At 43.1% G+C, this 26294-nt stretch overlaps 1 protein-coding gene across 4 annotated transcripts in view; it reads left to right on the forward strand.

Annotated features, from left to right (window-relative positions):
- The window catches only part of ERC2 (ELKS/RAB6-interacting/CAST family member 2), a 906943-nt gene that overhangs the window by 671404 nt on the left and 209245 nt on the right, over positions 1-26294 (forward strand). For 2 of the 4 annotated variants that reach the window (XM_059663255.1, XM_059663258.1), the window contains 2 exons: positions 13151-13298; positions 14759-14887. In XM_059663255.1, the coding sequence (XP_059519238.1) occupies positions 13151-13298; positions 14759-14887 (277 nt within the window). Of the gene's footprint in view, positions 1-13150; positions 13320-14758; positions 14888-26294 lie in introns of all 4 variants that reach the window. The other 2 variants (XM_059663256.1, XM_059663257.1) reach the window with 2 other exon arrangements.

Genomic DNA, 26294 nt, shown 5'->3' on the forward strand with positions numbered 1-26294 from the left:
TATTTATCTACTAGAGGCCCATTGCATGAATTCGTGCATGGGTGGGGTCTGGCTGGCCGGCCCCACCCCTGATCAAGGTGGGGGGACAATGCAGGGCAGGGCTGGCCAGGGGAGGGGCCACAGGCAGTTGGCTGGCCAGCCCCACCCCCTGGTTAAACTCCAGGTAAAACTCCAGGTCAAGGGGATAATTTGCATATTAGCCTTTTATTATATCAGACTAGAGGCCCAATGCACGAAATTCGTGCAAGAGTAGGCCTTCCTTCCCCCAGCTGCTGGCACCAGCTTCCCTCTGGCACCCAGGACCTGAGCTTCCCTTGCAGCCCCAGCTTTGTCTGGAAGGTCATCCGGAAGGACGTCAGGTCTAATTAGCATATTATGCTTTTTTTATTATACATGTTTTCATGTATGTGAATGAATGTGTAAATGAGTATATATGTGTGCAAATATGTATGTATGCGTGTAGGAAGACCTCAGCACAAGCTAGTACCAGTCCTTGGGTTGGCACTTAGGAATTACTTAATTTGGCCACATTGTCTCTTAACTAATCCATGGAAGTTATGCAGCTGGAAATGGAGATGTAAATAAGGAAGACAGAAATAATTTTAAATGACTGAATCTTCTTAGCTTTTCCTCAGACACTTATCCTCACTGGGAAGTCTCTCTTGTCCTTCCAGAACCCTGCCAGTCCAGCCCTCCCTCACACCCAGCCGTCTCTTCTGCCCTTTATGATGCCCGGCCCTGTCATCCCAGACCAAACTGATGTCGCTTCCTTCCTCCAACCAAGCATGTTTGTGAACTGACCAGTTCACACAGATTTGGATCCAAATTCCTGTCACACCGTTTAAAAGCAATGTGACTGTTCAATCTGCTTAAATCTCACAGCTTCAGTTCACTCAACTCCGCAATAGGAGTAATAACAGCTGTCTCCTGGGGGGATAATTTGAGAGGACTAAATGAAACAATGTGCTCTACTCAGGCCTCACATATGCCTATAACAAACAAAGTGATAACTATTAATAATTGTTTATCCTCCATTCTAACAATGGAGTCATTAATCAACAATTGTTTATCTTTTGTTTTGTGATTAAACTTTTCCTTTGCATTTGCTTTCATTGCCAGAAAAGTTTGTCATCTCTCATAGCACCTAGCACAGTATTTTGTCCAGAGTAAAGTCTCTTCAGACATGGGGGGGATATTAAGACGTTGGTTGACATCCGACTGCTCTTTTAGGCTGCCGCCATGCGTGTGTTGCTGTCCTCAAGAACGCTTTTTTATTGAGCCTCTCATCAATGAGACTTCGGAAAAACCCCTTTAGGAGTTCTGCAGCCCCATTCTGCTTTGACTTCTGCCTTAGGTCCTGTGACTTGAAGTTCAAATCTAAAGAAAGGGGCTCCATTGCTGCTCAGTGGGGCTGGGCAGCCTCAAGGCTGTCCTGGGAGATCGATGATCTGATCTCAAAGCAATCAGTCAACAGGTCAGTATCTTGGGGAGTGGTAATCAGTGTCAGGTTGAAGTCTGGTCACCAGGAAGCATCTCACTAAGTGGTTTTCCAGGTCTGGGAGCCTCTGTTACCGTTCTGGGCTGCTAGGACCCCCTCCTTCCCCTGTGATCTGTGTAGCAGGCTCTCTCCTGGGTTAATTGTCTCAAGTGATTAGTATTGGGTACATGGGGGATAATAGTTGATATTGTGGAGAGGAAATTACCTCAACCTTTTAAATCTTTGCCTGTAGAAGTGATAAATAATTAAAATTATCCGTGGGCATATATTATAAACAAACAAAGAAACCAGTAAAGTTGCTATTATTTATTATAGAAGGTTGAACTGTATGAAATCACTGATATTCGATTGCTTCGGATCCACACAAAAAGTGCACTTATCATTCAGCCTCTAATAGCTATGAACAAGGTCTAGTGTTTCTATGTATTTTTTGGTATTTGAGCTTCTGGATTGCAGCTGGCTTGCACTAGACATTCAGAGGAAGGGGATGGGATGGGAGGGAGCTTTTGAATCTGTTATCACAGGATCTGATACATATCAGTGGAAATGCTGTGTGGATTCTTAGACCAAGACTTTGGATTGGTAAACGGGATTCATGAGTATCTTCTTCACATGCTACTGCTGGCGATCTGATATGTGTTCCTGATGGAAATAGAAGGGTATTTCTTTCTTTCTCTTTTTCATTTTTATTTTGTGTGTGTGTTTGGGCAGATCGGGGAGAAGGGGATGACATCATTGTAGGATCAGCCAACTCATGACCTTGGAGAGTCTCTGGAGTCCACTGTGTTACAAGCTCCGAAGAAGCAGGGGTGGTGCCTGTCTGGTTTGTGCTTTTGTCCCTGGGACCTGACATACAGTGGGTGCTTAGTAAATGTGTGTTAAAGGCACTGAAGATCTGGGCTCTGCACATCTGGTTGATTTGCTTGTAAGGCCAGTAAACAGCCACCCAAAGGAACACGCTCAGTTCAGTTGGTGTTCAGGTTGGACTTCCTAATTTCACTCCAGAAATGTTCTGGCGATTGCTCCTCCCAGAGTGGAAATTTCGCTTCCATGAGCCACAAGGCCACCCATACTGTAAATCTGAGACTGCTTTCTATACCATTGTGTCTCGGGCTGGTTCCCCCACGATTCTTTCCAGATGTGGAGTGCGTTCAGGTAGTTTACCAGACTCTTTCATTCTGCATCCGCCGTCTGGTTTCACGTTCCCTCACCCTCTGAGAAGGAACACGCTGGTAGTGTCCCATGTATTGTCTCATGAATCCAGAAATTTCAGGTAACTAACAGATATAACTTGTTATTTCTGGATTCACTAGCTGATTTATATATATATATATATATATATATATATATATATATATATATATATATATGATTTTTTAATCAGTTGCTTAGCAATGCAGCACATCAAGTGTATAGAAGTGTATAGTTCTATACTTCTGTAACTAGGGACCTAAAATTAATTTAGGGCCATTAAATCTGCTCTTGCACCTCCTGTTGATGTGAAGGTTATGGTACATTTGGGAAGCCTTGCTGAGAAGATGGCCACGTGCAGTTGACGTTCAACAAGCGATGCTGAGTGCGCATTAGACAGGCTCAGTGTGTTTTCCTGGGGGCATTTTAGCAATTTCTTTCTAACATGGATCTGTGACAAATATGGTCTTCCTTCGTGTCCTCAGAAGGTTGATGTATGTATTTCTGAACTCTGTCATTTGGACTTTAAGGTACTTCCAGGAAAATGTTCCCTCGTAATTTTCAGGCAATAAGCCCCTTTGAATTTATAATCTGTTTTATTCTGAATATTCTCTTAGCAAGTCTATGGCAAGTACAGAGATGCAGAGACTTGCTCATTTGGAAACAGCTGTGTGTCCATTAAAAAATAAAATAGGCACCTAAAACATGCCTATTACCTCTTACCCGATTTCTTAGCAGGCCCAACCCTGTACCAAATGATTATTTAGTAATTTGATAAATGATCATTTGAATCAAAGCTTTCATCAGGAATGAAAAATGTGAGCAGAAAGGCGATTGGAATGTGAAATGCCCTAGCTCCCTCTGCCTTGTGGAGCCCTCCTGTGGCTAAAGTTCATTTGTTTAATAAGCACCCTTTGTGGTAACTTTTTAGAATATAGATTATGGAGGTGTAACTACTTTGGGAAAAAATAGCAAAGGGCGGTATTTATTGCAATGGCCACGAGATGGCAGACCTAAAGGCTAGACTTCTCAAAGTCCCTAAGACATTGATGTGAGGAATTGCATGGCCGAGGATGTTCCAGAAGCCATCAGTGTCCCAAAGGAAGACTCCTGTTGGTTTCCCGGAATTGTGGTTCAGTTCTGTGGCAGGCACGGCCAGGAAGAACAGCATCAGGTCGATGGGAATATGGTTAGTGGTACCCTGCCTTCCTGCCCCTCCTAGAAGCCTGCTCTGCCTGACCACTACCATCCCCACGGAGCATGCAGACACGCCACTCTGCTGCCTTCCCCGGAGCAGGAGCACACGGCCTTTTTTCTCCCCAGAAACAGGAACTCTCTCCGAGGAGCTGCTTCCAACCAACTCAATTTTTTGTATTTCTCTCAGCAGAGATCTGCTTCACAGAACCCTAATTTGATTTTCTTCAAATGTTGCGTTAACGAAATTCTGGAATGTGCCCCCTCTGCTCGGATCCCTCTTCCAGCAATGACATGACAATCTGTTGTGTTTTTCATTATAATTTAGCCGATGGCAATATTCTATTTCATGTAAACATAAACAAAGGGAGGTTTGACTTAGCACAAAAATTTCAAATTAAGAGGGGGAATTTTTACTTCAAGGTACAGGAGGGCAATTTGCTGTTCTGTGCAGAGACTTACTAACAAATCTTGGTTGCCTCAGTATATACTAGAGAGAACATTGAAATATACTCTTTTGGAAACTTAAACACACACATGCATACGTGCACATTCATCTCACCAATAAAAAGAAAAAAAATAATTGATCAGATGGCTTGGGGGCTAAACCTTGAAGTCAGTGACCTACTTTCTGACAGTTGTTCATTTCCAATGAAAAATGTAATGTGATGCAGCACGTCTCCTGATACTAACTGATTATCCATGGCCAGTAGGTTTAGTGAGGGGAATGCTGGGCAAAGCTCCGGCTCACAGTGAAGCCCAGATGTATTTGGTTTCTCATTATCAATCATCAATAACCCTCCCAGGCAGTCTGGCTGGGTGTATTTCACATAGACAGCTACCTTGGCAGAGTTCAGTGGTCAACAGGGAAGCCTTCTTACCATTGAGCAGGAATTACCACGGATGAATGTGCATCACCACATCACACACCACAGCCAGGTTTGCTGGTGGGTCACGGAGCCCCTTCATTTCACTTGCCCTCCCTGCCTTCCAAATTCACCAACTTTTTAAAACGTTTTTTATAATGGAAGAATTTTTTTTTTTTGAAGTTGTTTGACTTTGGTTAGATTTTGCACTTGACCTTGACTTTTAAAAGGTCACCTGTTAGAACATGTTTCCATTTCCCATACTGCAGGAAATCATGTCTTGCCCACTTCTGGGAGTGGCCTTTCCTAGCAGTCTGGATGGAATGATGTCGAACAGGTATTGACCAAGTTGGACCTAGCTGGTAGGGGATGCTTTTATGACGGACAGATTCTTCTTCACACACAAACTCTGTTTTCTTCTTTAAGTTTGTTTGCAGAACAGACATCAGCTCTTGAAAGTCAAATGTGCAGCTTAACAGCAACCAATTTCAGAGGCTTCTCTGAGAGTCTGTTTTTAAATTAAGAGATCCGCTAGTACATTTACATTTACAGAGGGGAGTCCAATAGAAAATAATACAAAACTTTTGAATCTTTACATTTGGTGGTGCCCATAGGATAAAATAATAATTGCTAACCTTTGCATAGTTATGTCAGGCAACTGAACAAAATCTTTGCATGCATTATCACATTTAAATCTCATAAGAGAGAGTTCCTGTTATCCTTCTTAGTCCATTTAAGAGCAAATTTGTGTTGCAGAGGCATTAAGTAACTTGCTCAGGGTCATAGAAACAAAAGGTATTGTGGAGATTCAAGCCCAGGTATATTCAACTCCAATGCTGAGACACTAAACCAGGACCTTTTCCTATTAAGGAAGGATTTGAATTATATATAATACTAAAGGCCCGATGCATGAAATTCGTGCAAGAGTAGGCCTTTCTTCCCGCAGCTGCTGGCGCTGGCTTCCCTCTGGCACCCAGGACCTGGGCTTCCCTCGCAGCCCTGGCTTCATCTGGAAGGTCATCTAGAAGGACACCCGGTCTAATTAGCATATTACGCTTTTATTATTATAAATATATATTTTTAAATATATTTCTTTATTGATTTCAGAGAGGAAGGGAGAGGGAGAGAGAGATAGAAACATCAATGATGAGAGAGAATCATCGATCGGCTGCCTCCTGCACGCCCTCTACTGGGGATCGAACCCACAACCCGGACATGTACACTTGGTCAGATTTGAACCCAGGACCCTTCAGTCTGCCGGCCAATACTCTGACCACTAAGCAAAACCGGCTAGGACTTGGATGATATTTTATTTGTATAGAAATCATAATAGGTTAACATAATCAAAAGAAGTATTTTATCTTCCTCTATTTTTAAAATTAAGTTTTTTGGTGATCAGGCACACGGTAACAGTACTCCCTCGCACATGTCCTCTGCCAGGACCTGGGCAGTGGTCCTTTCACCTCTTATTGCCTTTCCATCGATTCACCGAAGGGATGGGAATGGAGAGAGCACTTCAGGATAGGGCAGTAGCTCTTCCTGGCACTTGCCCTCCTCCGGCCTGGGTCCTTTCCCTGTGGGCCTCATTCTCACCTATACCCCTTTGTAGCAGAATGCCAAGTGGTGCTAGCATTTGCATCTTGGTGCCCTGAAGTACCCTGGCCTTTTCGAGCTTCTGGATCCAGTTGCACTTAGAGGAACCCTAGGGTGGGCTAGCTGCCTCCCCGAGTCATGCTGGGGCTAGTGCGTGGAGCAAAGAGCTTCCAGAAGACTCTGTGGCCCCCGTGTGAGGAAATTCCAGTCATGTGCTATTAGGTTTCAAAGACAAAATTCTGCGTAATTGGAGTAAACTATTTCTTGAGGTCAGTTTTAGGTGGGCGACAGAGAGCAAACCGCATTAAGAAGTCTGGGCTGCCAAAGCCTGGCCTGTACAAGTCTGCTCTGTTCTTTGTCCTTGATTGTCCCACTACATCTCCCCCTGCGGGCCCCACCCTGAGGTGAGTGACTTCATTTTCTACATGGCCCCCTCCGCACGCACAATGCATCGTTTTACTGGTGGGGAGTGTTGATATAAATTGATATCAAAAGCCTTTTCGTTCTCAAGACGCCATTTGAAAATACAGCTTTGAAAATGTAGGCAAATGAGCATCTTTCTCCAGGGTTGATCGCAGCGAACCTTCACCTACCCTCACCCCAGGGGTGAGACGAGGCTGTTTTGAACAGGATCTTTCGTCACCGGCTGTCTTAAGTCACCTCCTACTGAACTTATGGTTGAAGATTCAGGGTCACAAGGGAAAGAAAACAGTAATTAACTGGCAAAGTTGATTGAGCGGAATTTTTTTTCTCCCACAGTATGATTAGAACATGACTGTGGGCTGAGCACCATACATAATGTAGGTTCTCCCTCGTATGTCATTATCCAAACATTTCTTAATGGAGTGCATTTTTTTAAGCATCTGCTTTTGTAATTGAATGTGTTCCTAAAGATGGGTCGGCTAACTAAAACAAAATCCCACCAGAAAAAACAAAATGTGCTAATGCTCTCCCCCCAACCAATTTATAACTTCCTAATTAGCCTGCCTCATTTACAACTTGGAAAATTAATTTTAGATGCCCTTCCCCCCCAACCCAAGTCATCATTAATAGAAAGACAGCAACAGGGAGTGAAATAGAAATGTTTATAAAGCTCCCTTTTAAATTGACTGTGATAAGTGAAGTAGCGATGTGTTACCATCCGGATTCTGGAGTTCTCCTTGAGAAGGTTAGCCACAGCCAACACTCAAAAGAAGGCATTTATCTTAGTGGGAGCCACCTTTCAACCCTCTTTTGTTTTATTCCATAAAGGGTTTTTTTTCCCCCAGGGTGGCTAAAACCATTTTTTTGGTGTTTTATTAGCTATATCTTGACTACCTCCTACAAACTGAATGACAGTTTAGGGTTATTAAATGTGTCCGTGCACATATTTTCATCCATTGTTAGCCCTGACTAAATGCACGCAAGGGCACAGAATTGCCCCATTTCACTCCATTGTTGCCCATATTTGTTAAAGAAATTATTCCCCTTGACATTTGTTTAGGCTGCACTTTGATAAAATGCTGTCCATGGTCCGCTTTCTTAGCTTGGCATTCAGCAGGCTGTTATAGATTTATTTCTCTTTGCATTATCTTATCTTCCTTCCTAGCGTATTTGGGCTCCTTTTTTTTATATTTTAAGCTGCATTTTGGGGCTAGACAGATCACCTTAGTATATGTACACTGGAACATTGCAGTTTCTAAAGATAAGGTTGCAAGCCTTTGGCGTATACTAAACCCCGCTAACTCTAAAGATGAGTATGTATGTCCTCTCTGCATTGTCTGTGAATAAGCAAAGAGGTCAGGTTAAGTGCTGAAAGCGATTTTAGGCTCATGGACACTTTCTTCAGGTGGATGGGACAGTCACAATTTCCGAAGTGATGTACACGTATGGAGAAGGTGATTGGATCTGGAAGGTGATTCACCTGCTGGGGAAAAGAATGCGGATTTGTCTTTGTGTTTCCAATTTATATCCAAGTGTCCTATCCCTGGTATTCTTTTGGTGCTGCACCTCTTTTATTTTCCCAATATGGGACAGGCTGGATCCGAATTCCCTGTTGGAAAAAGAAAAAGCAGGAACATTCGATTTAAGTTTCTTAATTTTTTCCAGTGTTTGCCATTTTCTCAAAATGGACCTCTGTGTTTTTTTCAGTAAAGTCTTCATCATTAGGTGTTCTAAGTATGTATCAGCAAAGTGGCTTATGGGAATTGTAAAGGTGTAGAATCTGATGTAGAATCTTATGTTCAGAAATCCTCACCTAAAAAAAACAAAACAAAACAAAACAAAACAAAAAACAAAACACCCTCACTTTTAAAGCAGAGGTAATGAAAGTCCTAACTGCAGAATTCACTCTCAGTGGTCTAAATTATTAGTTAAAATGTATCATCTTGATAAAGAATTATTTAAAGTTCATTGTATAAAGCTTATTGCTTAAAAAATTTAATATATTGACTCCGCCAACTCTAGAATTAAGAGTTTGCTCTACCTGGCATTCCTGTACAAATAGGTCATTACCTATTAAGGTCAGGCATAGCCTTAAAAGCATCATAAATTCTTTCTAAGTGTGAAATGATCATGTTTGTCTAGTTTTATATACTTTTACTACCTTCTGGCAATTACTCTTTGATTTAATTAGACTAAAATTATTGAATGTAGAATTCAATCAAGGTATTTTAGGGTAAATTTTCATTAATAACAGTCAATATTTAAATGAGATATAACTCTTCTTACACTAATTTTATACAGAGTTCTATCATAAATAGATTTGTTAGCCAAAACAGACAAAATAAAACAAAACAAAAAGGACACTGAGGAAAAGATTATGAAGAACAAAATTGATTATTTTATATTTATACTAATATTGATGAGTGTTTTTAAATGTACTTTTATAAAAATGATTTAAGTGTAACTAGATTTGGGGCTGTATTTAGTGATAACATCTGTAAAGAGTTAGGAATTTATGTTTTTATATGATTAACAAGAAAAATGATATTAGAAATTAATGTATTGGAACTTTTGATAGTATTATAACAGGGGAAATATATGTTAAATTCTGAAAATATTAAATTATAGAATTATAGGGGAAAAGGAGTTTAGAAGGTGCATTCTTTAGGTTAATGGTGACTTTTAACTGTTATTAAAATTATATAATTCTGAATTTTGACCTGAAAGAGAAAGATGGGTTAAAAAGGGGCCATAGGACTAGGAATATAAAAGTGGACATAGGGAGCCTACCTAAGAGATTATTGCAGCTGCCCTAGTGAGAATGATGTAGACTGTTCTAGACGTGTATGAGAGTATGTGTGCAGGCACTCACCTGTGCATACAGAGCCAGAGGGCAGAGAGAACATAAATACTTTGATTTAAAAATGAGCAAATTTCACGTCTGCCACGTATTTGAAGCATGTTCCTGTAGTTTATTTGGTGACTGAAAAGCTTCATTTACAATTTTTTAGGCTTTACTCTTAGGATACTTTGTGGAAGAGAAGAATAATGCAAAAAAGTACATGCAGAAAAATATTTAAAAGTAGCCTATTCATTTTACCACTATGAGATAATAACTATTAGCATTTTCTTCCTGTTTTTGTTTTTCCTAGGAATAGAATTTTATGTTTTGGGATCTTATTCTATAGACATTTGCATGTCAAGAACTGTGAAGGATCTGAGATTTTCCCCATGGTATGCTTAACAAGTCAGCCTGGTTCAGTGTCCTGGATGCAGGCAGCAAACCAGAGACTTTTAGGTCAGAGACAAAGGACTTCATTGCTCAAGGTGCAGACAGCAACATCAGCACATTTATGTCAATTCTCCTTTCCCCAAGTTCCATGAAGGCAAGGCAGATGGGACAGATGAATAGCTACACCTGCAGTGGGTTGCATTAAAGGAGGGCAACCCTGAACTTAGGGTGCCCAAATTTTTTATAATGGGCAGTAACATGCTTGCCCTTTGCTCTGGAAAGAGACACTATTATACAGGGCTGTAAGCATAGCTATTCTTTGATCCTAAAAGAGACACTGCCTCAATCTTCCAAGGCTATTTATTATACAAACATCCTTGAAAAAAATGTGAGAAAAGAAGATAGTGCCTATGCTCATAAAGAGTGTGCAAAAATATGAGACTCATGGAGAATTGTCTTTCAACAAACATGTTTTCACATATTATTATTTTCCATCAGCATTTTACATGACTGCATGTAGCTGTAAAGAGTGAGTCATAGGGATATAGCATAATTTGCTGTCAACTCCCAATTTTCTTAATGATTCTTAAGGTTTTTTCCATTGAAAATTTTCACTTGGACATTTTAATTTGGGGCAGAGTGTGGTAAAATGTTGCAATCACCTTGGGCGTGTTGTAGCTGAGTTGGTGTAGAGATTTGAAGCCCATGCAGACTCTTCAGCTTGGCCTTATGTGTAAATATGCATTGGCCATCAACAACAAGCATGCCTGTTGTCTTAGGATGTTACCCAGAAAGAGACGAGCTCTATAAAGCTAGATAGTAATGCTGCTTTTCATAGTCCAGCCTGCACTGGTTTTCTTCTAGAAAGTGGAGATATCTCCTGACATTTCTGCTGCTCACACGTCTGACTGAGCCTCAGTCGGCAGCTTCTACTGCCTGGCATTAGCAGGGCCCAGAAAAGTCCATACAAATCCCTGCAGTGAACAGAGGACCTGAGATCTAAATAATGACTACATTGTCCAATCATCTGGGGAGGGTCTGGTCTGGTGGTGGGGATTAAAAAAAGGCAAAACAGGTTTTAGTCTTGGGACTTGTGTGCAAAAAAAGTACCCAATATTGAGGCTTTCCTGGGACTGTGGGGTCTTCTTAATTATCTAAACAATGGTTGAAGTGACACAATGGCTGGGACAAGACTTCCCTCAGTGGAAAGGAGGACCAAATAAAATACACCAGGCGAGCCATTTCCTAGTTAATAATGGTCCCAGGAAATTCCAGATTAAAATCTGCAATAGATGTTGCAATAAAATTGGACTGTTAAAATTTGAGGAGTCGCCCTGGCCGGTTTGGCTCAGTGGATAGAGTGTCGGCCTGCGGACTCAAGGGTCCCAGGTTCGATTCCGGTCAAGGGCATGTGCTTTGGTTGCGGGCACATCCCCAGCTGGGGGTGGCAGGAGGCAGCTGATTGATGTTTCTCTCTCATTGATGTTTCTAACTCTCTATCTCCCTCCCTTCCTCTCTGTAAAAAAATCAATAAAATATATTTTAAAAAAAATTTGAGGAGTCAACTTTAACACTTTTCTGAGTAAGCAGTGACCAGAGAGTACTCAGGAGTCAACTCATTGTCATTATTTTTACGTGAGAAGAGTTGTACATGGTGTCGTCAACGTTCGTGAGAAGTGAACTTCTCTATTGCTTGAACAAACATTTTAGACACCTGCTATGTGCTCAGTGCTCTGCCAGAAGCTGGAGAACTAGTAGTGCCCAAGACCAAGGAGCTTCCACTTTCATGGAGTGTCAAGTAGAGAAAAATCATCAATATCTAAGATCCTTTCTAATAGTGACGAGTTGTATGAAATTAAACAAAAAATGCTGGGGTAATGTAGCTGGCCAGCGTCTTGGGTACAAGGTGCCAGGTAGAGAGGCATTGCCAAGGAGAGCAGCTGGAGATGGCTTGTCTGAAGTGGATACATTAGAGCTGAGACCTGAAGGATAGGGAGCTGCAAGGTGAAGCCATTCCAGCCAGAGGCAATGGCAAGACAAAGCTTATGAGGTGAGAACAAGTGTAACATTTTTAAGGACTAGAAAAGAGTTCAGGAACAAAATGTGCTGGAGCCTAATGATTGAGGAGGGAGAAATGGAAAAAGATGACCTCACAGAGGTGGTTAGGGCCAGTTGGTGTAACGAGTTGCAGGCATCAGTAAAGGCTCTGGATTTGAAGTCTAATGAGTGATGCAATGGATTTTTCATGCAACAGGGTGGTGGAATCCGGACTTCGAATGTTTTTAAAGGTTACTTGGCCTCTGTCTGTACCAGGGAGACTAGTGAATGAGCAATGTGAATAGATGCTGGTGGTTGGGAAACATTTCCTAGCAACAGATTAGTTTAGATAAGGAATGTATTTTGGAGTGAAACCTACTGAAGTTGTTGATTGGCTCTGGATAGAGAAGGAAGGAAAGGAATCAAGGACAACTTTAGGTTTGGGGCTTTGGGCTACTTGGTGGATGGTGCTGTGATTACTGAGATATGGAATACTGGGGAAGAAATGATTTTTGGTGGAATGGCAAGCAAGCCTCACTAATTGCATTGAAAATGGGAAGGGAACCCTAGTAAGTATCTCTGCCTGGCTTCAAAAGGAAAGCTTACAGGGAAAAACAGTTACACTTGATATTGAAGTTGCTGCCCAATTTTGTCCGGTTGTCTTAGAACGTTACCTGGATGGATGGATGGATGGATGGATGGATGGATGGATGGATGGATGGATAGATGGATGGATGGTTGGACAGGTAGATGGAGATATGGATGGAAGGAAGGATGGACAGGCATATGGATGAATAACTTGATGGATAGATGGGTAGATGGATGAAGGTGTTTTAAAAGCAAATGTTCATATGGACTCCCTCCATTTCTTATATGCAGCTATATCTGCGAAACCATTGAAAGCCACTTCTCTTAGAGGACACAGTGTGTGGGTCTCAGGGATTCTGACCCACACAACTTTGTCTATTCTGAGAGGCAAGGAGGTAGTTTGTCTTAAGCATTATTCATAATTCCTTCGCATTGAGACAATACTCCGTGGCTCATGTCAGTTATAAATGCCAAATGGTGTTTTCTCCCACTTTGTACAAATCATCACCATAATCTTTATTTTACCAGACAGGAAGCTCTGCTTGCGGCAATCAGTGAGAAAGATGCAAACATCGCCCTGCTGGAACTGTCTGCCTCCAAAAAGAAGAAGACGCAGGAAGAAGTGATGGCCCTCAAGCGGGAGAAAGACCGACTGGTGCACCAGCTAAAGCAGCAGGTGGGGCCTCCTGCCCGTCAGGTGTGTTTTGCTGGGTTTGGGCCGTTGGGTGCTTTCTGAGGGTTTAGCAGCTCTTCATTTTCCCATGTCCATCCTGCAGGCTCAGCAGCTGAAAGCAGGTAGGAGTGAAATGACCTGAGTTGTCACTGGAGCACCATTTTACTGCTTTTCTGTGTGGGCTGCATGTGCCTGGGCTTGTGTGGTTTGCAACCAGCGCTGTTTTCTGTTCTTTTGTGTTAGCATCATCTCCCCAGAAATAGCTCTCTTCCTTCCAGTGGACTTTGTGTGACTTCTGACTAAATCCTAGGAACTACTAATTAAATTCTGGGCACATTCTCTCCTGTTGGACCCGTTATCTTCTGTCTTGCTCACTCTCTGGGCCTATAAATAACTTCCCTCATCCAGTTCTTTAGAATTCTTTCTCACCAGACTTCCAGCTTTGGCTCTTTAACTGTTTCCTCCTGGACCTTTCGGCCGAGGGACATCCCCCAGCCCCTGGCACCGCCAGGCTATGCTTGGAGCCCTCCCGGACCATTATTTAGTCTAATATTTTTTTTTATCACCTGTTTACCTCATTATCCTGATTTTCCTCCTCACTCGGCCACTGTACTTCTTCTGAGGGAAAAGGAAGGAGGGACAAAGTCCTAATTTGTGCAAAAAAAAAAAGTGATTTGCTTTCTGGAGGGTCTTCTGGAAGTGGCTTCAATGGAAGTAACTGTACCTGAAGCATATTGCAAAGTCATCCCTGAAATCTTCAGGCATTATTTCTCCTCTCTATATAACTCAGGAGCTTTTGGAAGCAGTGGTTCAAATGTTCACTCAGATCCTAGCTTCATTATGAAACCTAGAAAATATGGCTCAATGCTCCGTGGTCTCACAAGGTGGCTGCCACATCTTACCTCAGGCCCCATGTGGTTCTGAAATTCTCTAAATGCCACATGGTACCACATGGAGTGTGTCCGCTTTGATTTCAGCCCCCAGGACTGGCCCGCTGCCTGCTAGGCTGATCTGGGCTGAGCACAAGGTGCAAGGTGAGTGGAAGGGAAGCCCAAAGGCATACGTCCCTTCTCCTCACAATTGGGCCAAGCCTTCCTCCTCAGGAAGGAAAAGGCATCCTCTGGCCCTGAACCAGAGGCCACTTCTCACGGGGCTGCCTTGCTGAAAGAGAGGGGCCGCCGCCATGCCTGGGCACCTTCTCCTGCAGAGGGAGGGTCCCAGGCACTGCCAGTCATGGGGGTCATTCCACAGAGCGGCATGCCTTGCTAGTGCTGGCCCTGGGGCTCGGGGGCCGCTTCCATCTGACCTCTTGTTTGGGGCTGTGCATCTTCTACACTGGGGTTTTCACCCACTTGGCCACAGAAAGTCAAGATGAGCCTCCTTCTTTAATTTCTCCTAGTTCCTTCCCTGTGCGCCCTGCACCCTCCCCTCCTGCACCTAACCATTGTAGCTTTCTCCCACAGGTTTATAGACCTAGGAAACAGCCCCTGAGCTCGAATATACCATGCACTTGTGATGCTTGCTACAGCCCAGATATTACGGCCAAGTACCACGGGTCCAGCTACGATGCACACATGATCCAAAGGTCTCAGGTCAGTCAGTGGCTAAGGAGACACTTGCCCCCGCCATGGAGGGTGGGGGTGCGTGAGAGCTACATCCTATCTTGACCTTCACCTCTTCTGGTGATTTCCAGTACTTGGTAGCCATAAAGTCTGGAACCATAAATGATAGCATTATGTGTCCATGTGTAATGTAATTTCATTTATTACACATTTGCCCAGGGTTCCAGACTTGGTGAGTGCCCTACAGGGCCAGCTCCTCTGAAATGGTCCTGCATCACTGCAGAGCCAAGGCTGCCAGAGGCCTCCTGTCAGGCATAGTGGACAAGGTTTTTCTTTCTGTCTCTTTGATACTTTGCCCCTCATATATCCCCATGCTTTTCCCAATAAGGATTTTTTTAAGGATCCTTTTTTTCTTGCTCAGTATCATGGAAATGCATGATTCTGAGTGCAGGGTTCCAGGAAGGGTTGAGTGTAGGCCTTCAGTGTGCTCCTGGGAAACCACATAAAGCCTTCATTCTTCACAACAGGCTTGGTTTGGGGTGTTGTGGGGCACATTTGGGAAACCCCAGCCATGCAGAATTAGGCTCCTGCCTGGGCTGAGGCAGGTCTGAAAGGCTATTGTGGGAAAAGAGGCAGCAAAGGAGGAGGATGGCTCCTTGGTGATGTAGGTTTGAAACCCTCTCACACCCTCCCTGCCACAGAGCAAGGAAGAGCACATCAGTGTATGCATTCTTGTAAATGGTAATGATTCTAAGAATAATGATCCATTTGCGTACGAAGCACCCTCTTTTTATTGAGTGTTTACTCTATGCCACTTAAGAATGTTCTCCGGCCATTCACCAAGAGTGGCCTCTGCCCAGAGCTCTAAGACTTAGGCACTTTAATCACATCATACTTTTGGCTCTCGCCATGAGCCAGGTATGGATCTGAGAGCTTTACATACACACACTCATGAACTCCCAACACAACTGAAGGACTGATGCTCTTACAGAGAAGGGACCAGAGGTCCAGAGAGGCCAGGTGCCTTGCTCAGGCTTTACAGCTGGGCACACTGTGATGCTTGAAGAGACCCTTTGCCACACAACCATAACTGGATCTTGCAGGTGCTATCTGGAGTGAATCTTGCTTCTAGCTCTTGTTACCTGAGCCATCATGGCAAGATACTAAACCTCCTGAAATTCAGTTTTCTCATCTGTAAACTGGGCTAATAATCTAAGGCAATGGATTGTTGTGAGATGTAATGAATATAGAAGTGCTTTGTGTATGACTAGCACCTAATAGGTGCTACTTATATGTGAGGTGTTCTTGCTATTACTACTGTTAGTAATACTTGATTTTATCACTACCAACCCTCAGAGACAGCTTGGTTTTGACCTCATTATCGCTGCTTTTTACATGCCTGGGAGTCATCACTCATTGAGCACAGTAAGGAGAACATGCTGTGGAACTGTGGGAGAAAGAGCATACAGGTGTCCTCCCAACCCTCAAATCCAGACACTTGGGGAGCAGTGTGCAGGCAAGTCAGGAATTCTAGACCTCAGCTTCCGGCCTGCACTGAACAAGCTTATTATTAAATTTACTTGGCTTGTGTATCCAGCCCACATAGACATCAATAAGAGAGGGCATCTCTGGGAGGCGGGGGAGTCCCAAACCTCAGTTATCATCACCTGTGTGACTGGCTTGAGTGAGCAGAGCTGCTTTAGGCACCCAGGCTAACCGGAGAGAAAGCCATGGATGTGGGTATTCATCCGTCTGATGTTCTGCAAGGATGCAGAGGCAGACTGAGTCACGAGAGGTGCCACCCTCTTCAGACTGCCTTGTGAGCTTGTTTCATCTCATGCAGGTCTCTACACTGCCCATGGCATTCCCCGTGACTGGACATGAGCAGTTCATACAATAATCCCCATAGTTATTGCACTTTGCCAAGCACATAGTAGGATTTGATAAATATTTATTGTGTGAATGAATATATGATTCCCACATGCCAGATTCTATGTCAAGTGCTTTATGTGTATGTAAGTTTACAAGCATTATCTTACATTTTCCTCATAATCAACCAACTGATGTATTGCATAGCTATATGTGCCAGGCTCTGTGCCAGGTGCTGGGGATTCATCCCCACAGATATTTTACCTGCTCCAATGAGAAAAGCATCACCCTCCTTTTTGAGTTGTTTAAACCAAGGCTCTGGGAGACCAGCTGACTCAACTACCATCATACCACTCATACCTAGCAGTGCAGGGTTGTGACCCATTGCTGTAGGAGTGCCAATACTTTGCTTTTAGCTGGCTAAACACTACCTCCCCATGGCAACACTGTGAGCCATGGATTGACCCCCTCACAAAAGCCATCAGAGGAGCCTATTTCCAACGCATCAGCCTGTGCCTCCCAAGCTGCCCGGGGGCACAAGGATGAGCAGAGGTGGGTAGCTTGGCCAGACCAAGTGCCACATTGGACTTCAACTCAGCAGCTCTTCATTACGGGTGTTTTCTGTGTTAAAATGCTAGGCATTTTTGGAATACCTCAGTGACAAAATAGTTAAAATCCCCGTTCTCATGGAGTTTCCTTTTTAATGGGGGTGGGGCGAAAAGCAATAGATCATGAGCATAATTAACAAGTAAATTACATGATAGAAAAAGAGGAGTATAGACCAGTATAAGGGAGAACAGGCATTCCAGAATAGGACCGATGGGCTGGTGACACTGTAAAATAGGGTAGACAGGATGAGCCTCCTTGGGAAGGAGACATTTGAGCAAAGACTTGAAGAGGGTGAGAGAGTGAGCCCTTTGGCTATCTAGGGCAGTGGTCGGCAAACTGTGGCTCCCGAGCCACATGAGGCTGTTTGGCCCCATGAGTGTGGCCACGAAGTTTTAATCTCACTGTACATGTGCGCCCACACGTGGTATTTTGTGGAAGAGCCACACTCAAGGGGCGCAGTTTGCCGACCACTGATCTAGGGGAAGAGTGTTCTGGCAGAGAGAACAGCCAGTGCAAAATCTTCTAAGTGTGGTATATTTTGGAGCAGATAATCTCTGCAGTTAGGAAGCAGAATTCAACAGCCATGCAGCTTTAGAACAAGGGAGTCTCTTTTGGGTACCACTCAGAGTGCCCTGTTTAAGGCTGCCCAACTGAGCCTACTCTCCAAATCCCCCAGCTCTGGCCTCCAAGGAATCCCAGAGCTTAGCTTGCATTTTAAAAAGCATTGTCACACCCTGGCTGGTGTGGGTCAGTTAGTTGGAACGTCCTCCTGTACACCAAAATGTCACGGTTTGATTCCTGGTCAGGGCACATACCCAGGTTGTGGGTTTGATCCCAGGTTGGAGTGCGTGCAGAAGGCAGCCAATCAATGTTTCTTACATCGATGTATCATGTTCCTCTCTCTCTCTCTCTCTCTCTCTCTCTCTCTCTCTCTCTCTCTCTCTCTCTCTCTCTCTCTCTCTCTTTCCCCTTCCTATATCTCTAAAAATCAATAAAAAAAGGCATATCCTCAGGTGAAGATTAAAACAATAATAATAATAATAAGACTGACACTTTCTTTGGAGCCACAAAGAGCTAAAGCCGGAGTTTCTTGTCACACTGATGAGATTTTCAAATAGAGTAGGAAGAGGCTCTAGGACAAAACACCCTCTGGACTTTCTGGCAGTCTCAGCAACACTGCGCTGGATTCCACAATCCTGCACACCATGTGCTGGAGGAGGCAGGCAGGCAGACAGTACTGGCCACCACCAAGCCCTGGCCTGCTTAGGGTGTGGCCGTGCCTTGGAGAAATGCAACCAGCCTCCAGGACAAGCCAGAGGCTCTCAGACCTCACTCCACAGAAGCATGATCTTATCTAAAGATAAATGTTATGATACTCATCACCCTGTAGCCCTCACGTCTGAAAAACCTTCCCTGGCTTGCCTCACTGTTGGGATAAAGATAAATTCAGACCCATGTGCTCTCTGCTTGGCACATGTGATTCCCTCTGCCTGGCACACATTGCCTTTGTTTTCTCACCTAGTCAGTGCTCCCTCATCCTCTCCATCTCAGCTCAACATCACTTTTTTAGGGAAGCCTTCTGGGACTTTCTCCATTGGGTCAAACCCCCAGTGGGGCACTCCTATAGCATATGTACATCACTTAATTACACTGTAATAGAAACAATTTTGCATTTGTTTTTGTGAGTATTTAAGTAGTAATTATCCACCCTGCTAGTTTATGAGCTTCATGGGGACTCATGACTTTTTCTGCTGACCACTTATCCGCAGCATATAGTGGGTATTCAGCAATTATTTGTGAAATGTATAAATGAATGAATGAATGGATTTTTGGGGCAGCTTATTTTTTTAAAAAAAGACATCATTGAGCTAGTATGACTTTTAACAAGAGTTAACTGCATAATTCTTCTTATCCCAGTATTCTAGGCATACGCCATCACCAACCTATAGGAGTCGTAGGAGAGATGAGACCTGTTTGCCAAATGATGACCACAAAATGGTGCGTGTCCTTTCTTGCCATGTCGCAAGGCACTTTACAGAAATGCCTTTTTTTCATATGAATAATTTGCAATCATGACCATTTTCAACCTTTTCTCTTAATTTCTTCATCATATCCTAGTTCAAATCCTCTCCAATTTGGGGGGTTCTTCTTGACTAAACTATCAGTGAGTTTCCAGATATGGCAGAGATTACTTATTATGAAGGGAGCCCTTCCATCTTATCTCTGAAAACTGAGCATCTCATAAATCAGTGTGCCTAGAAATACCTGCACTCAGTTAAGCATCTGTCAGGAGAGCCAGAGAAGGTGAAATGAAATGAGTTCAGAAATTCCAACTATGCCTAACAACAAAAGAATCTTTATGATACTCTTCACATGTTGACGTCAGTGTTGGTTGTAGGCTGAGCACAGTAGAAAGGTAAGAGAGCAACACAGGTTACCTTTCAGCTATGTGTTGCATAAAAAAGATAAAGCATTAATCATAGTTTCTTGTAGACAGATAATACTATCTGTTGTATTCTTACCAATCCCATTTCTTCACAAGCACACACCTCTGATGCTTTTATTCCACCTTTTTCTTAAAAAAAAAAAAAAAAAAAAAAAAATCTGGCTTCCAGATTTTTGCAGTTTTTGGAGAGGGTCTCAACTGAACATGAGTGAAGTTTTTTGTTTGTTTGTTTTCTCGCTCTAGGGAGAGTAGTTCTAAAAATATTATTAAAAATTACCATCTTTCCTTCTTTTGTGTCTTGGATCCAATCCCTCCAGCTCTTCCTCCACCCTTGAAGAAAGGACTGACATCAAAATAATTAATTCTGAAATCATTGCATTTTCCTGCTGCTAAAGGGTTTTTGAAGAAAGCTTAAAACTAAATCTTACCCCCTAAGCCTTATTCCCAAATGCTCCCCTGTGTGTGGAAGGAGTGATACACACATCCTTGATGAAAATGCCTTTTTAAAATGAGGGCCAGACACTGTTGTTTAGTTCAAATTAGAACCAGCTTATTTCTCAGAACTGGTTAGAATACTTTTGTGATCAGAGATAAATTATACTTGCTTTTCTTTTTCCTTTCCTGCCAGTTCTGGGCATTGCGTTTGGCTACCAGGAAACATGCTGGTCAGTTGGTAGCCGGAAAGTGTTAAGACCAGGAGACTAGGCCACTGGTTCTCGGTGTTTTTCACCAGAGTTTGCAGAGGAAAAATAACTAATCCTATGTTCAGGGCAACATAGTGAAATCTATTTGGGTAGAGTCTCCTCCCCCCCCCCCGTCCCCCCCCCCCAAATGTTGTCCAGAGGTCATAGGACTGGCTCCAAGAATTATCCAGACAGGTGTGGCCTAGAAAAGAAGAAGGCAGCACTGACCCTGAAATGCTCATGAGAGCTGGTGGTTAAGGGTGGGATCCTAGTCAAAACTGGATCTTGGCAGAGATAGATCCATCCTGTTAGGGGAGGTGGGAAGCTCCCCAGTGGGATGGTTGGTCAGGCATTTCTTTCCCCCTCTACTGGAGGCCACACTATGTTGTGCTTCCTATTGACAGGCCCATTGCATTGTATGCAGATAACTTTGAATTTTGCTGATAGGGGGTGAGCACAATTAAACAGCAGTGGAGGAACTTCATGCAGTAGGGTTCCCATAGCCTCGTGTTGTCCTTGGAGGAGCTCCAGAAAAGCTTGATTTGATCCCAGCATTGTAATGCATCACAGACTTGCCCAGATCGAATTGCTGAAATGCAAATGCATTGGTTTTCACTGCAGACTCACTTTGGGTTAAGCTTTTCATGTCCCACTGGTAAAATATAGCCACATCTCTATTTATCATTGCCTTCAATGCCAAGGATATTTACAGTATGTTGTAGAGAATCCCCTTTGCAAACAGAACTACTTAGATCTCTCCTGGGCAGGCCAGGGGCAGGGCTTTCTCATGGAGGTAAAGTGCTCTGTGCTGCTGAGAACAGTGTCCTCTGAGTGTCTGAGTCATTGGTCAGGACACTTGTCTGCTCTCTTAGCTTGGAGACACTCCTTACTCCAGGCTGCTCGTGCCTCAACCCTGCTGCTCAGGGAATCCATTCAGTTGGCCAGTTGCTCCATAAAACAATGCTCAAAGATCTCGGAGGCAGAGTACTTTCTCTGCAGTTCCATGTTTCTTAAATCCCTTTAGGAGTGCTTCTTCCCAAAACATCAGGCTGACCCTGATGGACTACTTTCTGAGTCTATCCATCGAATGAAGCCATGTTTTAAAACCTACCGTTGTTCTCTTCCCTAAGCATTTATGGAGAATCTTTGGTGGGACTGTGTTGGGCACTCTTGGCTATTGAGCCTTGGGTTTTTATCATTTCTCCTACCAGTAAGAGACAGTTCACAAAACAGAAGACTGCTATTTGGGGATTGCAGAAATGTTACCAACTTTCAGAAATCTTTGCGTTGCAGGGGTCAGGGAATGCTTCATACAGAAGTAAGTATTCTTAGGAATTTTGTGATTGGCAATCCTTAGCCTATCTTTTGTGGAACTGTGATACTTTCTCCTAAATTTTCAAGAACCCTAGTGTAAATAGTGCTAGTTTTAGAAGAACTTACTCTTTGCTTTCCAAGCATACCATTTTAAGTGAAAATTTTGAAAAGACTGACTTTACCATTGTGCTGTCCTGCTTTTAGAACTACAAAAAAAGGAGAGGTGGGTCTGACTTTTAAGCTACAGAGCGACTTGCCAACTTCGCTTCGGTGATTTGAGGCGCCCCCACAGCATCCAGCAGTTGGCAGAGCACATCGGAATAGCAGGCTTAGCTGAAGGTGACCAAAACAGAGAAGGGCGGACAAGTGCCAAGAAGATCTCTCACGCGCTGTCTCTCTTTCTCTCTCTCTTTTTTTTATTCAAATTTCACATCTGTGCTCTATTTTTAAACATTTATTCTTTAAGTGATAACGCATGTTTTACCCAGCCTCTTATTGGATTAGACATGTTTGAAATCCCCTCCACTTTAACCTATTCATGACTGCCTCCGAGAACATGCAGAACCACCACCAAAGCAGAGAGTGTCTGTGGGGAAGGCTCCCAAGGTGTCCACCACCAGAGCCACCTCACTTTGGAATGAGAGGGACCCCACTGTTGCACGGGGTAGATTTGGGGGAACTTCGATAGGCATAGCTTCATGAGGACAGGTGTGGGTGTAACATGTCCAGTGTTCTTGCTCCTCGTGATAGTTTTGCTACTCACATTTTAGAGTGGGAGGAATTAACAATTTTTTAACTCTTACTGCATACCTGACCACAGGTAGAGATTTGAAATATCTCAATCCTCGCAGCTCTGAAAACTAGATGTAATTAAACCCATTTCAGAGATGAGGAAGCTGAGGTCCAGGAATTGGGTAAAGATACCACAGCCAGTGAGAGGGTCTCACTCCAAAGCTCTCCCATGCTCTTCTCAGCAGATGCCCCCAAGTTGGGGCAATACCTTGTTCAGGTCATAGCCCCCAAGAAATGGGGCTGAAAGGTAGCATAAGAAGAAGGCTTTATTCTGTGATCCCGAACACCACTCCCAGCCCCTCCCCAGGGCCCCGAGGCTCCTGCCATGACCTGAGGTCACATGTGCAGGCTGGGGAGAGAGAGTTATCTCTTCCTGCATCGCCAGGCATTCCAGCTGCCATGGGGAGAAGGGCTGAGAGCTGATCAGCGGCACTGCATTTCCTGTTTTCCAGCATGAAATGTTGGCACTTGCTTCTTGGAACCTTTGTATTTCATTCTCAAGATATCTGCTTGAAAGTCATTTTTCCCTTTAGTTTTCCATCTTCTTCTTCATCATTGAACATATAAAAACAGGTTTCTCCTGGTCCCTTTCTCTCTCTTTCCCTCCTTTCCTTCCTCTCATCATATAATTAAAAGTCCTTCCAGGCTGTCTTCACCTTATCATTTCAAATGAATTGAAAAAAGATCTGACTTCCTGCCCTTGTGTCTTCCTAAAGCTGAATTTCAAAATGAAAGAAAAGTCCTTTTCCCCCTCCCTTTTCACTTCATCCTGGCCCTTGAATAGCTGTGTTCAAATCAGAGTGATTTTGTTGTTGATCAGCAGAGTAGCAAACCCAGTTCGCCCTTCCCACCTTCATAATGCTTTCTCTCTCTCTCTCTCTCTCTCTCTCTCTCTCTCTCTCTCTCTCTCTCGTAATAATTTAATAGGAAAAGGATTTTTCGTTAGAGGAGGATAGTTCTCAAACACAGAATTTAACATTGCCAGTAGTTTATCTTTTCTTTTCTTTTCTTTTCTTTTCTCTTCTCTTCTCTTCTCTTCTCTTCTCTTCTCTTCTCTTCTCTTCTCTTCTCTTCTCTTCTCTTCTCTTTTCTTTTCTTTCTTTCTTTCTTTCTTTCTTCTTTCTTTCTTTCCTCCTTTCCTTCTTTCTTTATTTTTTTGGTTAATCCTCACCCGAGGATATTTTTCCATTGATTTTTAGGGAGAGTGCAAGAGAGAGAAAGACAGAGAAAAACATCAATATGAGAGAGACACATCGATTGGCTGTCTCCTACACACACCCTGACCAGGGCCAGGGAGGAGCCTGCAACCAACATATGTGCCCTTGACCAGAATCGAACCCAGGACCATTTGGTCCACAGGCCGATGCTCTATCCACTGAGCCAAACCATCTAGGGCAAGTTTATCTTTCTTTACTCTTACTCAGCTCCATATTTTTAGGGGGAAGATGCCGCTTTTTTTTTTTTTTTCATCTCTGTGACATGCTAATGGCAGAGTTAAAAGTTCCAGAATCTCCCATGTTTACTCTTGTTTTATTTTTTTTAATTCAACCCATAATAATGAACCATATTTAAAAATAAGAAGGACTTAATTTTAACCACCCTTATTATGTAAAGGATACTTTTTAAAAAATGAAAGCATATAAATAAATGCTTTATTATAAAAGTAATATATGTTCATTAAAGAATCTTAGGAAAATGTAAATAAAACACTAAAATCCCCCATATTCCTGCCACTCAGAAATAACTGTCATTAAGATTTATAGTTTCCTACATTCCATTGTCTATATACATATTTGCACGAAGACATGACATACTGCATAATGAAGATTTTTTAGCCTTATAAACATTTAACTTGGTGTGCATATTCCCACGTCCTTAAAAATCTTCAAAAATATATATCTTGGTTGTATGACTTCCATCATTGCCATAATTAATTTTATCATTCTTCTCTTTGTTGTGATTTCAATTCATTCCTAGTTTTTCACTTTTATAATCACGTTTGATAAACATCTCAGTACATAAATATTTTTTTCTTAGGATTAATGCCCCAGAGTTTAAATATTGGAGTTATGGGCATTTTGAGGATTTTAGAGAACTAAGAAATAGCTCTCTCTTACAAAGTACTTGACATTTGTAAGTTTTTACATAAATGCCACCTATTTGTGTTAAGTTCGTCTAAGCCAGCCATGGGCAAACTACGGCCCTCGGGCCGGATCCGGCCCGTTTGAAATGAATAAAACTAAAAAAAAAAAAGACCGTACCCTTTTATGTAATGATGTTTACTTTGAATTTATATTAGTTCACACAAACACTCCATCCATGCTTTTGTTCCGGCCCTCCAGTCCAGTTTAAGAACCCATTGTGGCCCTCGAGTCAAAAAGTTTGCCCACCCCTGGTCTAAGCTATAGTCTGATAACATGCCACTCAGATTTGGGGCAGAGTATTACTACAGGGAATGTAAATGGTCAGTAAGCTGCTAGAGCAGAAGGCAGAGGGGGATTTTTACAACTTCGTAGGGGAGTAGGCATGGGGAAAAAATGAGCAGTCCATTCTGCAACACATACACTGTGTGGACACTGGGGACATAGCAATGACCATATCCCTGTCCAAAGGGAGCATGTGTTCTATGAGGGGCAAGTGAGAAACAATGACATCAAATACCTGGTGTGATGGATGGCAATCAGTTGTGTGAGGGGAAATTTCAGTGATCTGTGAGGTGTCTTGGAAGTGATTTTGAATAGGGTGTTCCTGGAACTCCCCCCTGAGAGAGGAACATGTGAGCAAAGACTTGCAGGGGTGAGCCTCGCGGAGCACTGTGTAGGAAGGGAGTCCTGTGAGGACAAATTGTAGCCAGGAGAGCTGTAATCTGTTCTCCTCAGGTCCCAGTCCCAAGTGCAGTTGCTGAGTTGACAAGGTGGGGGAGCCAGAACCCCACAACACCAATGTTTAGATGCGATTATTAAAACAATAAAATAAACACACAAGGACCACAACCCCACTCTCTTATCTCTGCCCTGATAGGCCGTTGGGAAATGCCTGTTTGGACACAGCTAGCAAATCTATATTCGGGTGATCTTTGACACAGTCTGGGACCGGAATTGTGCAAAGAGGTTACAAGTTCAGACTGGACAGAGAGGCTGTCATTTCAGAAAACAATGAAAATCGACTGAACAAAAATGGCAACTCAGAAGGTTTCAGTCCAGGGTGGTTCTTATGCCGAGAAACCTCCGATTCACTGATATCTCGAGGCTGGTTTATTTCCTCTCTCTCACAGTCCAGCACTCCTAAAATTACCAACCCAGCTCAGAAGCTAGCCAGACACCCTACTGCTGTATGGGGTGTGCCAAAGCCCTTTTGGGTGTCAGGGTAGGAAGCAGATGTGTGGGTCACAAGCCCAGGCAGAGTCTCTCTTGTCAGTCTTCTTTGGTTTGGGGCCCAATACTCTCTGTGCTGTCTGACACAAGCAGCCATGTAGAAAGTAGGATATTAAATGTTTAAATAAAGCAAGGCAGCCCACCTCACCAGGGAAGCCCTGGCAGGCAGTAGAAGGTGTGGGGTCTGAGAATGGATCTTGGGATCAGAGTTCCAGCTCAACTCTGACTCCAATACACTAAGAAACCTTGGGCACCTCATTTTGCTTCTCTCTCACAGACTCAGTTTCCCCATTTGTAACATGAAGGAAGTGGACTAAGAGAATTCTAAGCTCCTGTAGTTTTCATAGTCA

This window comes from Myotis daubentonii, chromosome 14, assembly GCF_963259705.1.
Source record: "Myotis daubentonii chromosome 14, mMyoDau2.1, whole genome shotgun sequence".
Taxonomy (NCBI): domain Eukaryota; kingdom Metazoa; phylum Chordata; class Mammalia; order Chiroptera; family Vespertilionidae; genus Myotis; species Myotis daubentonii.